At 30.9% G+C, this 12,500-nt stretch overlaps 1 protein-coding gene and 1 non-coding gene across 5 annotated transcripts in view; both read right to left on the bottom strand.

Moving 5' to 3' along the window:
* Positions 1-1,927: 1,927 nt before the first annotated feature.
* On the bottom strand, positions 1,928-2,000 carry TRNAV-CAC (transfer RNA valine (anticodon CAC)). The gene has a single exon. It is a non-coding gene; the product is annotated as a tRNA-Val (tRNA).
* Positions 2,001-3,389: 1,389 nt separating this feature from the next.
* Positions 3,390-12,500, bottom strand: part of Ptr (patched domain-containing protein) — a 59,974-nt gene continuing 50,863 nt past the window's right edge. For all 4 annotated transcript variants that reach the window (XM_035863166.2, XM_085658157.1, XM_085658159.1 and 1 more), the window contains 2 exons: positions 9,197-9,510; positions 3,390-6,903 (listed from right to left, as the gene is read on the bottom strand). In XM_035863166.2, coding sequence (XP_035719059.2) covers positions 5,332-6,903; positions 9,197-9,510 — 1,886 coding nt within the window. In that variant the 3' untranslated portion in view covers positions 3,390-5,331. The remainder of the gene's footprint in view (positions 6,904-9,196; positions 9,511-12,500) is intronic.

Below are 12,500 nucleotides of genomic sequence, written 5' to 3'. Positions count from 1 at the left end.
CAAGTCTGAAACACCAAAAGACAAGATCGATTCTACTTACTATTAATAAATTCCTATTGAGTATTAGAGTATAGTTAAAGGAAGAAGAAAACGAGATATAAAACGAAGGAAAATTGAGAAAGATAGAACTCGGTTGTTTCACAAAGATCGTTATCGTTGTATTCGTGAAATTCAATCTCGAGTAATTAACGTTCGAGATTTACCGATGGCAACATTTTCGAGGACTATCCTCGAAACGCTTTAGAGAACGAAGGACGTTCGGTTATTCAAGTGGGTTACCACTTAAATTTGTTAATACATTTCCATGAAAATGGCGGCAAAATTGAAGGCAAATATGCGCTTTAAAAAATAAAAGGAAATAAAAAAAAATGTTAATCACATTTCGAAATTCGATCTAAATATATGATATCGTAAGGATAAATAAAAACATATCGATTATTTCGAATGATTTTTCATTGAATAATTTATCGATATCAAATTATTGATCGTTTTTTTTTTTGTAATAAAACGTAGACCGATACTGTCGACATATATGCCCATTTATACATACACATCCATATATATATATATACATGTATGTGTCATGTCGTGTATTTTGATCGCTATTACTATGTATTATTATTGTCTACATCATAATTAATTATTGTATATCTTTAATAAATATTTTAGCTAACCTCTAAAATGTCATATTAAATTGCTAACCTCGAAAGTGTCTGGCAACGACGAACGTGAAATAATTGGCACATACACGGGATACGATATTAGTCAAGTATTTTTAATGAGCAGTTCAGTGAACGTTTGATATGGATATATATGTATATACATACACACACCTATATACATATATATATATATGTATATGTATATATATATGCACAGGATAAGTATTATAACGAGATGAGCGGAAAAAAAATTTCCTCGATAATATAATACACAAGAGGCACGTGTTCGTAAGCAATTAGTTGAAAAACATTTCGAAAGCAAACGTGAATATAAAAATGCTAATGGTATCTTTATACTACTTATCTTATGATATTTTCGAACTTCCTCAATTCTAATAAAACTTTGAATTTCACTTGAAAGTAGAACGAATAATCGACGATATAATAAAAAGGCGGTAAAACGTATAAAAAGTCAACGAATACAAAACGACTACTGAATTAAATTCAATCGGTCTCACCGGTGCCATCTATTCTTAATTCGTTCAAATACATACGTAATTTCCTATTTAATTTTTTGCAGTTTGTATTACCGACAAGAATTAGATCGTAGTGCCGTTATCGGTAAATATCAGAATTACCAAAAATAATATTAGATACATTCGAAAGTATGAAACGTGCGAGTGAATATTAATTATCGAATAATATGATTGATAAGTAAACAAAATGTCATCGATTAATTTGACGATTGTTTGCGTTGTTTACAATAAAAATATTTTACAATGCAAGCAATATTAATTGGTTGATTCACACTACGTGTGAATTTGCTGTTTATTAAAAATGATAATGAAGAATGATTATTAATATCAGAATTAATATATTCAATTTTATATCATAATATTACATTGAAAATTTTTATTTTTATAAAGTTTATATTTGCGTCGATAAAACAGATTTCTATATATCCGAAAGTTGCTGTAGCGATAGAAAATAATCTTCACGAGATATTGAAAGATAGAGCTACCGCCTCTATCGCTGTTCTCAAAAGATATATATATATATATATATACATATGTGTGTATGTGTGTATATACATGTATATGTATATATAAAAAGATTTTATATTTTATTATTAAGAATGTCATTAAGAAAAAGTATTTTTTTTCGTAATAAATTTTTAAAGGAAAAAAATAAAATCATAGGAAATATGAAAATATAAGAGAAAAATTGACTCAAAAAAAAATAGAAAAAAAAAAAAACCACTTCTTTGTTTCCGCCCGGGATCGAACCGGGGACCTTGTGCGTGTGAAGCACACGTGATAACCACTACACTACGGAAACAGTTGAAGGTATTGCTTTAATTATATTTTATATACCGTAAATAATGATATAGTTTATAAGATAAACAATAATTTAAGTAATAAAATATTAACGCATTAAAAAAATCTAATATATATGACTCGTTGAGTATCATAAAATGAAATTTCTCGAATAACATTAATCGATCATTTATATGAAAAATATATGTAATTAAAAAATGTAATAAATTATAATAGAAATTACAAATTAATCGATCTATTCTGATCGTTCGTATATGAACGAACAATATTTGTATTAATTATTTATATTTAATGAATAAGAGGATATATATATATGCAGATAAACGTGAGAGATAGAAAATCAATGAATACGATATGTATTTATAATTGAAAAAGAATCAGAGTTTTTAAGTAAAACTTTTGTGTATTTCATGATTTTTTTTAATAATAATAATAATAATAATAATAATAATAATAATAATAATAATAATAATAATAATAATAAAAATAATAATAATAATAATAATAATAATAATAATAAAAATAAAAAGAAAAATAATAATAATAAAAATAATAATAATAATAATAATAATAATAAAAATAATATATGTCGAACTTTAATCATTTGGAGCATACTCACACCCACACATATTTTAATAGATCATCTAACGTTATATTCGTTCTCTCTCTCTCTCTCTCTCTCTCTCTCTCTGTCTCTCATCTTACATAAATGCGGCGTGATTTTCGTTTCTCCTTTTTTTCATTCGTACATCTTGAAAAAAATATTTATATATAAAAATTGACAAATAGTATACATAAACTCATTGTCTGACAGATAATATACAATTGATCACACGGAAAAAGGCAAACCTTATGTTTAAATAATCATCACAATACGATATCATTTGTGAAGGAATGCGTTAGAAAAAGTCACTTGTACGTTTTCATATCGTCAGATCTTTTGTATTCTTCTTTTTTATTTATAAGAGAAGAAAATAAAAAAACAGAAGAAAAAAAAAGAAGAAGAAAAATAAAAACAAAAAAAAGGAAAAAGAAGTTCCTTGCACTTTTTTCTATTTTCTTTTCCTTTTTGCTCTTTCCTACATCTTCTTTTCTTTTTTCTTTTTTCTTTTTTTTTTTTTTTTTTGCTAACACACGCACGTGCACACACACATACACACACACACACGCACACAGTATTTTACATATACATCACGCAAATCCCCGTTTCGCAGATTAAAAATTTTTTACAGAACGAACAGAACAAAAGTTCCTAGTCGATAGATACCATCGAGAATCGATTGGCCTTCCTCGCGTGAGAATGTTTTTGACTGTTTTTCTCTCTTTCTCTCTCTCTCTCTCTTTTTTTTTTCTTTATTCTTTGGGATCTAACTCGTCACGCGAAGTTCGGCTTTTAGGTCCCTTTTTTTCTTTTGCGATCTGCGCAAGAAGAAAAGAAAAGAAAAGAAAAAAAGGAAAAAGGAAAGAAAAAAGGAGAAAAGAGAAGAGGTACACGCGTAAAAAAAAAATGGAAAAAAAAGGAGAATGAAATGGGAAATGAAAAAAGAAAAACCCAGTCCCCGTAATCTCACGAAGAAGTTTTCACTTGATCATCATCTCTTTCGTAGTCACTTAGGAACTTTTGGACTGACTTACCTACCCTGCGTGTCTCATTAAAATAATGAATAAAATAATAATATTAGAGTCCCTGTTAAAGGACGGGAGGGTTTTAATGAAATTTTTTACTTTTTCGGTAAAAGGTTTTTAGAAAATCACTATTGCGTACGACGTTCCCGTATCCAAGGCACAAAGTGAAGAAGACGAAAGACTTTTCAAGAGATTCGTCCTTTTATTAATTAATCCTTCCCCTCTATCTCCTCCCCCTCCTCCACCACCTTCTCCTTCTTCTCTTTCATTCCCTCTACGCTACTGTTTTTCTCTTAATCTTAATATCAAATTTTGTCTTAATATCAAACTTTTTTCTGTTTGTATTTTTTTCTTTTTTCTTTTTTCTTCCGTTTGTTTTATTTCTTCTTCTTTTTAATCGTAAAGATCTAATCAATAATATAAATAATCGATCTTACGGTTATTTCATTATCATTCGTCTCTGAGAGTTCTTATTGGTTCAAAAGAGACAGGAATAAAAAAAAAAAAAAAAGAAAAAAAAAAGAAGAAGAAGAAAAAACAGAGAAACAGAAAAGAAAAGAAAAAAATAGAACAAAAAAAGTTCAAGAGAAAACAAAGGAAAAAATAAAAAAAAATAATCGTCGAGTACTTTTCAAAATGATCTCTTGAAAAGATTTTTATTTCTCTTCGAAAAATCAATCCCAAAATTTTTCTTCAATATATATTCAATATATAAATATTGTGATGATATTTGTATGATAATAATTAAAAAAAAAAAAAAAAGAAAAAAATAAAAAAGAAATTGTGTAAAAATCATCTTACCAAACGAACATTCGCTCTAATTCGTTACACGTGCCACTCACATGCACACATATATACCCACATTCTCTCTCTCTCTCTCTCTCTCTCTCTCTCGCTTTTAAAAATCAATATTACTATTAGAATATTATTTTATCGACAAGCTACCATAATAATAATCATAATCATAATCATAATCATCGTCATATACACGATATATCGCACCTGAGGGGCATTTAAATACATGCATACATATACATATACATATACATATACATATACATATACATATACATATACATATACATATACATATACATATACATATACATATACATACATATACATATACATATACATATACATATACATATACATATATATATATATATAAAAAAAGAAGTCTCTTTAGAGGAAGTCACGTCGGACCAATCGTCATTCGATAGCGATAACGATCCTCTCCTCTCTCACCCTCTTCATCTCTCTCTCTCTCTCTTTCTCACACACTCATTCGCTCTCTCTCTCTCTCTCTCTCTCTCTCTCTCTCTTTCCTTCTCTTCCGAACGTAATTTTATTCAGGAAGGCCACTTTCGTCTTTGCAAATCCTCGAACGGATGCAATTCTCCGAGAGCGTTACCTCTCACTAGCAAAGAAAAGTTGTATGACGACTGAGGATCGAGGAAAGTCAACGACCGGATCGAATCCTACCTCTTTTTACGTATTAAATGTATTTTTACGTATTAAACGGGAAGATTTTATATACTTTTACCTTCCTCACTGTCCTCTCCCCACCACCTCTTTCCAACCAAGTAACCAACCAACCAACCAACCACAAGCCCGGCCGGCTTCCTCTCTTATATCTATACATATCATCTTCCAATTCCACCCACATAATGATATCAAATAATTAACATTATTTTATTTCAGGCTTATGGATAACGTGGATCCGTTAAATACCTCGAGGATGTATTATGAAGATTATGAAGATTATGATGAGATCGGCTACGTCTATAGTCCCTGTGAATTTGATTGGGCACACGGTATCCCAAATGTGGTCCTAGATACGGTACTGTACGGAATATACGTTGATCCGTAGAACGAGTATCCCTTAGTGAATGATGATCTTGTTTTATCGCGCCTAGATAATCGGGAACGGGTTGCGTTTGTTGATTTCCTCCTCCTCCTCCTCCTCCTCCTCCTCCTATAGATCCGCCAGCTCCTATAGCAGGTTGAAACTGTGATACACCGTAAAGTACGCCAATAGATCTTCTAGAAAGCTCTTGTTGATGTTTCCGCTTTTCCTCATTCAATTCACGCTGACGTCTTCTACTTTGCGAGGAACCACTCTCAGTTGAATTGCTATCCTCGCTAGTACCTAATCCAGGATCGCGTTCCTCGAATGCCGCCAAACTTGTGGACGGACTCGGTTGAAGAGATTTTATCATGCCTGTTTGATGATAATAGGACAAAGTCGGATGAGGTATAACAAAAGGTTGTTTAAGTTTATCGATCAATTCTTTCTCCATTATAACATTTCTCTTTACCCTTTCAACGTCGTTTTCTTGATCGTCATTACTATTGGAACTTGTACAGGAACCTGGACCAAATATCGACAATAATACTGGCAATAAAAACAGACCGTGCATGGCACCAATGAATATAACCAAAAATACCATTTTGAAAAATACCAAGAATATATATGTACCGGCTAATAATAATGCAACCAAGCCTAATATAGTTGATGCGGCACCTTGTACAATCGGTAAACCCAAACTGTACAAACTTTCTTTAACCCTATCCTCGGGCGTGACTTTCTTCGAGCTCATATAAGCGTAACATATGTGAGCCGTGAAATCAACGCTGAATCCAATGCACATTATCAGATTTATCATAGAAATGCTATCGAGATTAACGTTCCATAGGGCCATGTAACCGGCCACCCCCAATTCGATCGAGACGATACAAAATGCCACCCAAAGGCAACACAATACATTTGGTATGAAGATAAAACTGATAAGCATCATTACCAATGCACCAAATATCATGCATTGTATACTCGTAGGCCTTACCAATTCGAATTGATCGAAAAATACGAAATACGGATGGAATACGCTAGCGTTTAATGATGAATCCTTGCATATCTTTCGTAATTCCTTTACCATTTCTTTCTCCTGATTCGTACCGCTTACGTTTACAGCTTGTATCAAAAATCTACTTGCGACAATGTGCTCGTCGTTATCGTCAAATTTAACATCGAGGGAAAAGGTACTAGTCGAATATAACCATATCTCTTTTAACGCCTTGACAAAGTTACCCTCGTCTTTGATGGTAACATTTAGGTAGTCCTCGTTTCGCGATACATAACTTAGGAAGCTGCGCAACCAGCTTTCCGTGTAGATCGGTGCGCTTATATATGAACTAGCCTCGAGGGATCTCGTGAGGTTCTCCATTTGTTGCTGTATCTCTGGATCGCTATAGTCGTACTCGCCGGACACTACCACCTGTAAAATTAGAAAGAGAATGTCCGTGTATATACATCTTACATTAATATGTCCATATATTACATTTCTCTCTTTCTCTGTATACACGTACGTACGTATGTACATACATACATTCATACATACATACATACATACATAAATGCACACAAGTTTGTATGTGATGTGAAAGAGAAAGAGAAAGATGGAGAAAGGAACTGCATAGGATACAAACGTAGATAGGATGTGTTTGCGTGAAAGCAATCTCGTGAAAGTGGTCCTCCAGGGACTTTTTTTTGGATCGACAGACGAGTCAACATCAATGTGTATGGGTTGCTGAGGGAGGAGGAAGACTAAGAGGAGTAAGGGGAGAATGGACACACGCACACATACACACACGTATAGACATTTTACGCAACGACGTAAAATGTTTTTACGTTTTCCATCTTATAACGAAACAAACCAATCTTTCTCTCTCTTTCTCTTTCCTTTTGTTTCATCAATTTTTTTTTCTACTTTCCTTCTATACAAATTCCATATTATTTTTATTCCGAAAAATTTCCTTTTATCGACAAAAAAATATTCCAAGTACGATTATTAAAACTGATCTAATTATAACGACACATATACACGTATGTATGCGTCTCTAATAAAATGACATTAGAATATATTTGAAAGAAATAAATGTTGTCTATATTCGGTTAAACGTTATATAAATTCAATAACATTTTAATATCGTAATTAATTCATACGAAGATTATAGAATCGAAAGATTTTATTCAATTATTTTACGACAAAATGGAATTAATATTTCTGAAATATACGTATATATATATATATATATATGTATATAAATCGATCAGCTTCTTCTCGGTTGATTAAAGTCGTCGTCGTCGTAATCATTGACGCAATACACAAGTTGTTACTTTTCACAAACTCAGTTGGCCAGCCAACACGGAGAAAGTTGTTTTAAGTGAAAGAGAAGTGTTACCACTTAAGACAGGAGAGTAGAGTGGTAAAATATATATAAGAGGGGAAGGGGAGAGGGGCGGGGGGGGGGAGGAGAGACGAGGAGGAAAAACGTGACATAATTATTGTGCGTGAAGTATACTCTAAATACTTACGGCAGGTTCGCTTCTTATCGTAACAGTCGATTACGAACGTCTTACAATTCGAACATTACAAACATGTATATATATATATATATATATATATATACATTATTATTAAATCGTTCGAATATTCGTTATGAGAAAGTCTTCGTTAAAATTTTATCCTCTTTCGATGTATTCGAAAGAAATATCAAGAACGTATCGAAAGTGAAATTTTCGAAGGTGCGTCCGTAGAAATCGTTACGAGACCAATTATGCAATCTTTAAATGTTCCGGTTTAAATTTAAAGATATGTATTTTACTTGGAGACTTGAATCTTTCTCTTCTTTTTTTTTCTTCTTTGGTAAATTGTTTTTTTTTCCGAAATGTTAATTAAACATATATATAAATAATATATATATACATAAGTCCGCCTCCTATCAATTGTATCCTAAGTCTACAATAAGGATATATATATATATACATATACAAAGTACTACTCATAAATCAATGCACTATATACACTAATGTCTACTAGTGTTTATACAGTATGATATATACTAAATAAACACAAAGTACAACTCGTAAATTAACGGATACCGGGTGTCTCTACGTAGGACGATATATATTCATAAGTTAATATATAATACCGTATTAAATAGTATGACACATATATACTACAATAATATGTACAATATATACAACAAGAAAATATTGTTTCAATGTAATTCTCGTTAAGACAATTTTATCATTAATCGTTCGGTTTAAAGAACCAAACGAATCAAACGTCAAATAAGAGATTTAAATTTTAACGAATCATCATTCATTGTAAATAAATCCTAAATAATTTATTCAAAATAATTTCTATGCTATCTTCCAAGTACCAAATGCTTTTTCGTTTTTCTTTCTTTCTTTCTTTCTTTCTTTCTTTCTTTTTGTTTTTTTTTTCTTTCTCTTGAGGATTCAATTTCTTCATCTCCTCGGTTTTTTTTTTTTTTTTATTTCTTTCTCTTCCATTTGTAAATAAATAAAGGACAAATATTAAAGCGTATACTCTACAAAGAATAATCTTATTTAATCTTAATCCGAAATATATATATATATATATATATATATATATATATATATATATAGAAAAAGAGATAGATAAATAAATAGATAGATAGATATAGATATAGATTAGAAATATCATGTAAGAAGAGGAATGTTGTGTAATTTAAACAAACCTGTATTCTATAAGGAAATTCACGGAAGTAAAAGTCTTCGCGATCATAGAAGGCAATCGAGTAAGAATCTTCCTTGGAAAGCTTTCGTCGATCCAATCCTTCCTGTAGCGTAGTCAGTCCGTATAAAGCACCAAGTAAATAACATATGAAAATGAATATGATAATGGCCTTGACAGGACGACAATTCAAAGCTGCAGCCAGATAATCTCGGAACCAGGTCATGCATCCGTGTTCAGGATTGTCAATTGGATTCTTTGGATCGTCTGGATCGACTCCTCCGGTACAGAACAATCGATAAAGCCAAGATCGATGAGCTACAATCGGATAAAATGAAAATGAGAAAAAAGAATTAAATAAACTTTGCATTTTCATTAACGAATATATATATATATATATATATATATATATATATTCGTTAATGAAATAAATAAATTAATTAATTAAAAATGAATTCGAATGATATATTTAAGTTTAATTATATTGTAATAATATTTTTAATAAGAAAGTTTTCGAATAATAATAATAATAATAATAATAATAATAGGAACAACAACAATAACAACAATGATAATAATAATAATAAAGATTCACTTCCCATTATTATTCTTCCATTATTATTATTATTATTATTATTATTATTAAAATTTAACGAATAAAAAAAAGAATCATTCGATTCAATTTATTATATATTACTATTCACATTCAACAGTGATATAAAAGAAGACATTTATAATTAAAATAAACATATATAATAGATCGATAAACTGTGAATATTAGAGAAGAGATTTCTTTCTTTTTTGCTTTTCTTTTTTTTTTTTTTCTTTTTTTAAATTCATTCAATCGTACATTGAATAACATTTGGAATAAAATAAGAAAAAGAATCTCGATATATAAATGTACATACATAACACACATACATACATACATACATATTTACATACATAACTATGTATTTACACATATAAATATCGCGATGCACATAATCGAAGATTTCGAGACGAAATCGAGAGAAAGCATGGCGTGCCATTACTATTACAATTCTAATATTAGTAAATAGTAGTACTACTACTACTACTACTACTACTACTACTATTACTATTACTATTCTACTACTATTATACTTTAGTCGTTACATAAGGGAAGGCGATCTAACGAATAAACGATACTCGAAGCATAATACTCGTCTATTTTCTGACGTAATATGCCTGGTAGGTAGTAGGTAGGTATATATATATGTATATATATATATATATGTATATATGTATGTATGTATGTATGTATGTATGTATGTATGTATGTATGTATGTATGTATGTATGTATGTATGTATGTATGTATGTATGTATGTATGTGTGTGTGTGTGTATGTATGTATGTATGTATGTATGTATGTATGTATGTATGTATGTATGTATGTATGTATGTATGTATGTATGTATGTATGTATGTGTGTGTGTGTGTATGTATGTATGTATGTATGTATGTATGTATGTATGTATGTATGTATGTATGTATGTATGTATGTATGTATGTATGTATGTATGTATGTATGTATGTATGTATGTATGTATGTATGTATGTATGTATGTCCCGTTTCTAAAGGAGGCGTAACGAGATTTCAAATCGGGCTCCACGAAACGACGAAACTCGGCCGATGACAATGCATAGCCCTCCTCACCTTCCTCCTCATACTCCTCTCAACCATTTCAAAATCACCTTTTCCTACAAAAAAAAAAAAAAACCTTCAACTCCTATTTTACCTCTACGTACTAAACGACGACTATGACGACTATCATGACGACTACCATGACGATGACAATGACTATAAAAACGACTATGCGACAACTACGACGACGACGACGACTATAACGACGACGACGACGACGCGTATGAAAGCATCGGAGCAGACCATTGTGTTATACTTTTCTCGATATCGATGCCAAAGTGAAAATTTCTCAGAATGCTACTTTTGCTCTGTCTCTTTTTATCTCTCTCTCTCTCTCTCTCTCTCTCTCTCTCTCTCTCTCTCTCTCTCTCTCTTTTTTTTTCTCAATCTTTCTATGCCCTTTTTATAATTCTCTTATGAGCGCACGTGTACGTGTGTGCTTCGTATATATTTATATATGTGCGTTTTCTTTAAGGGGAGGGGGAAAAATAGAAAAAAAAATTGATGAGAGAGAGAGAGAGAGAGAGAGAGAGAGTATGAAAGATATACGTATGAAGGAATCTCTTTAGTAAACTTCTTTTCTTTTTCTTTTTCTTTTCTGCTTTTTCCTTTCCCCCCCCCACCCCTCCACCCTTCCTTACTAGTTTCTATTTCCCTTTCTCGTAACTTTTTCAATTTTCTCCTGAATGCAAACCTTTTTTTTTTTATTCCCAAAGTGAAATCTCCTCGATCATCGATCAATTTGACATAATATCGAATTTTATATAATATCGTAATTATGTATATAAATATCTATAAAATATATATATATATATCAGATATTATACATTGTCTTTATATCCAGATATTATCTTGATATTATCTTGATATCTATAAAAATCATCTGTAGAATTAGGATCGAGGTGATAAAAATTGATATCATAATTTTCAGAAATTTCAGAAAAAACGAACGAACGAACGAACGAACGAACGAATTGTAAAACTATTAAATGGATACAGTGAATTTTATTCATGAAGTATTAAGTAATAAAATTGATCATCTTCTATCAACAATCGACGAGTTCTGAGAATCGTTATGGGATCTACATGAATATCTTCTCTCTCTTTCTCTCTCTCTCTCTCTCTCTCTCTCTCTATCTCTCTCTCACTCTATCTCTATCTCTGTCTCTCTTTTTTCCTCTCTCTGGTCATAATAAAAGTTGCTGAACAAAACGATCTGAGGAAAGAAGTTGAAAACACAAAAAAGTCAAGCAATAATGAAGTAATAAAAGTTGTCAGCATAATTTTCGTGTCAGGATAAAATTCGTTGTTAAAAATATAATACTATTATAAATGACCATTTTCACGTTCCATTCTAATACAAGTCTATTCTCTCGTTTATCTAGAAAGTATGTTCTTCGTATAATAATAATAAAAAAAAAAAAGTATATGAAAGTACAAATAAAAACGAACGAATGATACGTTTGAGGTAACAGTCCCTTGTGAAAGTGATTCCGGGTAAAGAGATGGAGAAGGAGGAGAGGAGGAGGAGGAGGAGGAGGAGGAGGAAGAGGAGGAGGAGGAGAAGTCAGTACTCTCTTTGAGAAGTTCGATAGGTGTCTTCTTTTATATCTCTCATTATCTTTTAAAAATTTAATTAA

Source organism: Vespa mandarinia, chromosome 7 (assembly GCF_050613455.1).
Source record: "Vespa mandarinia isolate Hongniang chromosome 7, ASM5061345v1, whole genome shotgun sequence".
Taxonomy (NCBI): domain Eukaryota; kingdom Metazoa; phylum Arthropoda; class Insecta; order Hymenoptera; family Vespidae; genus Vespa; species Vespa mandarinia.
Note: the sequence above shows the minus strand (reverse complement) of the source record. Positions and strands in the feature narration are given on the sequence as shown.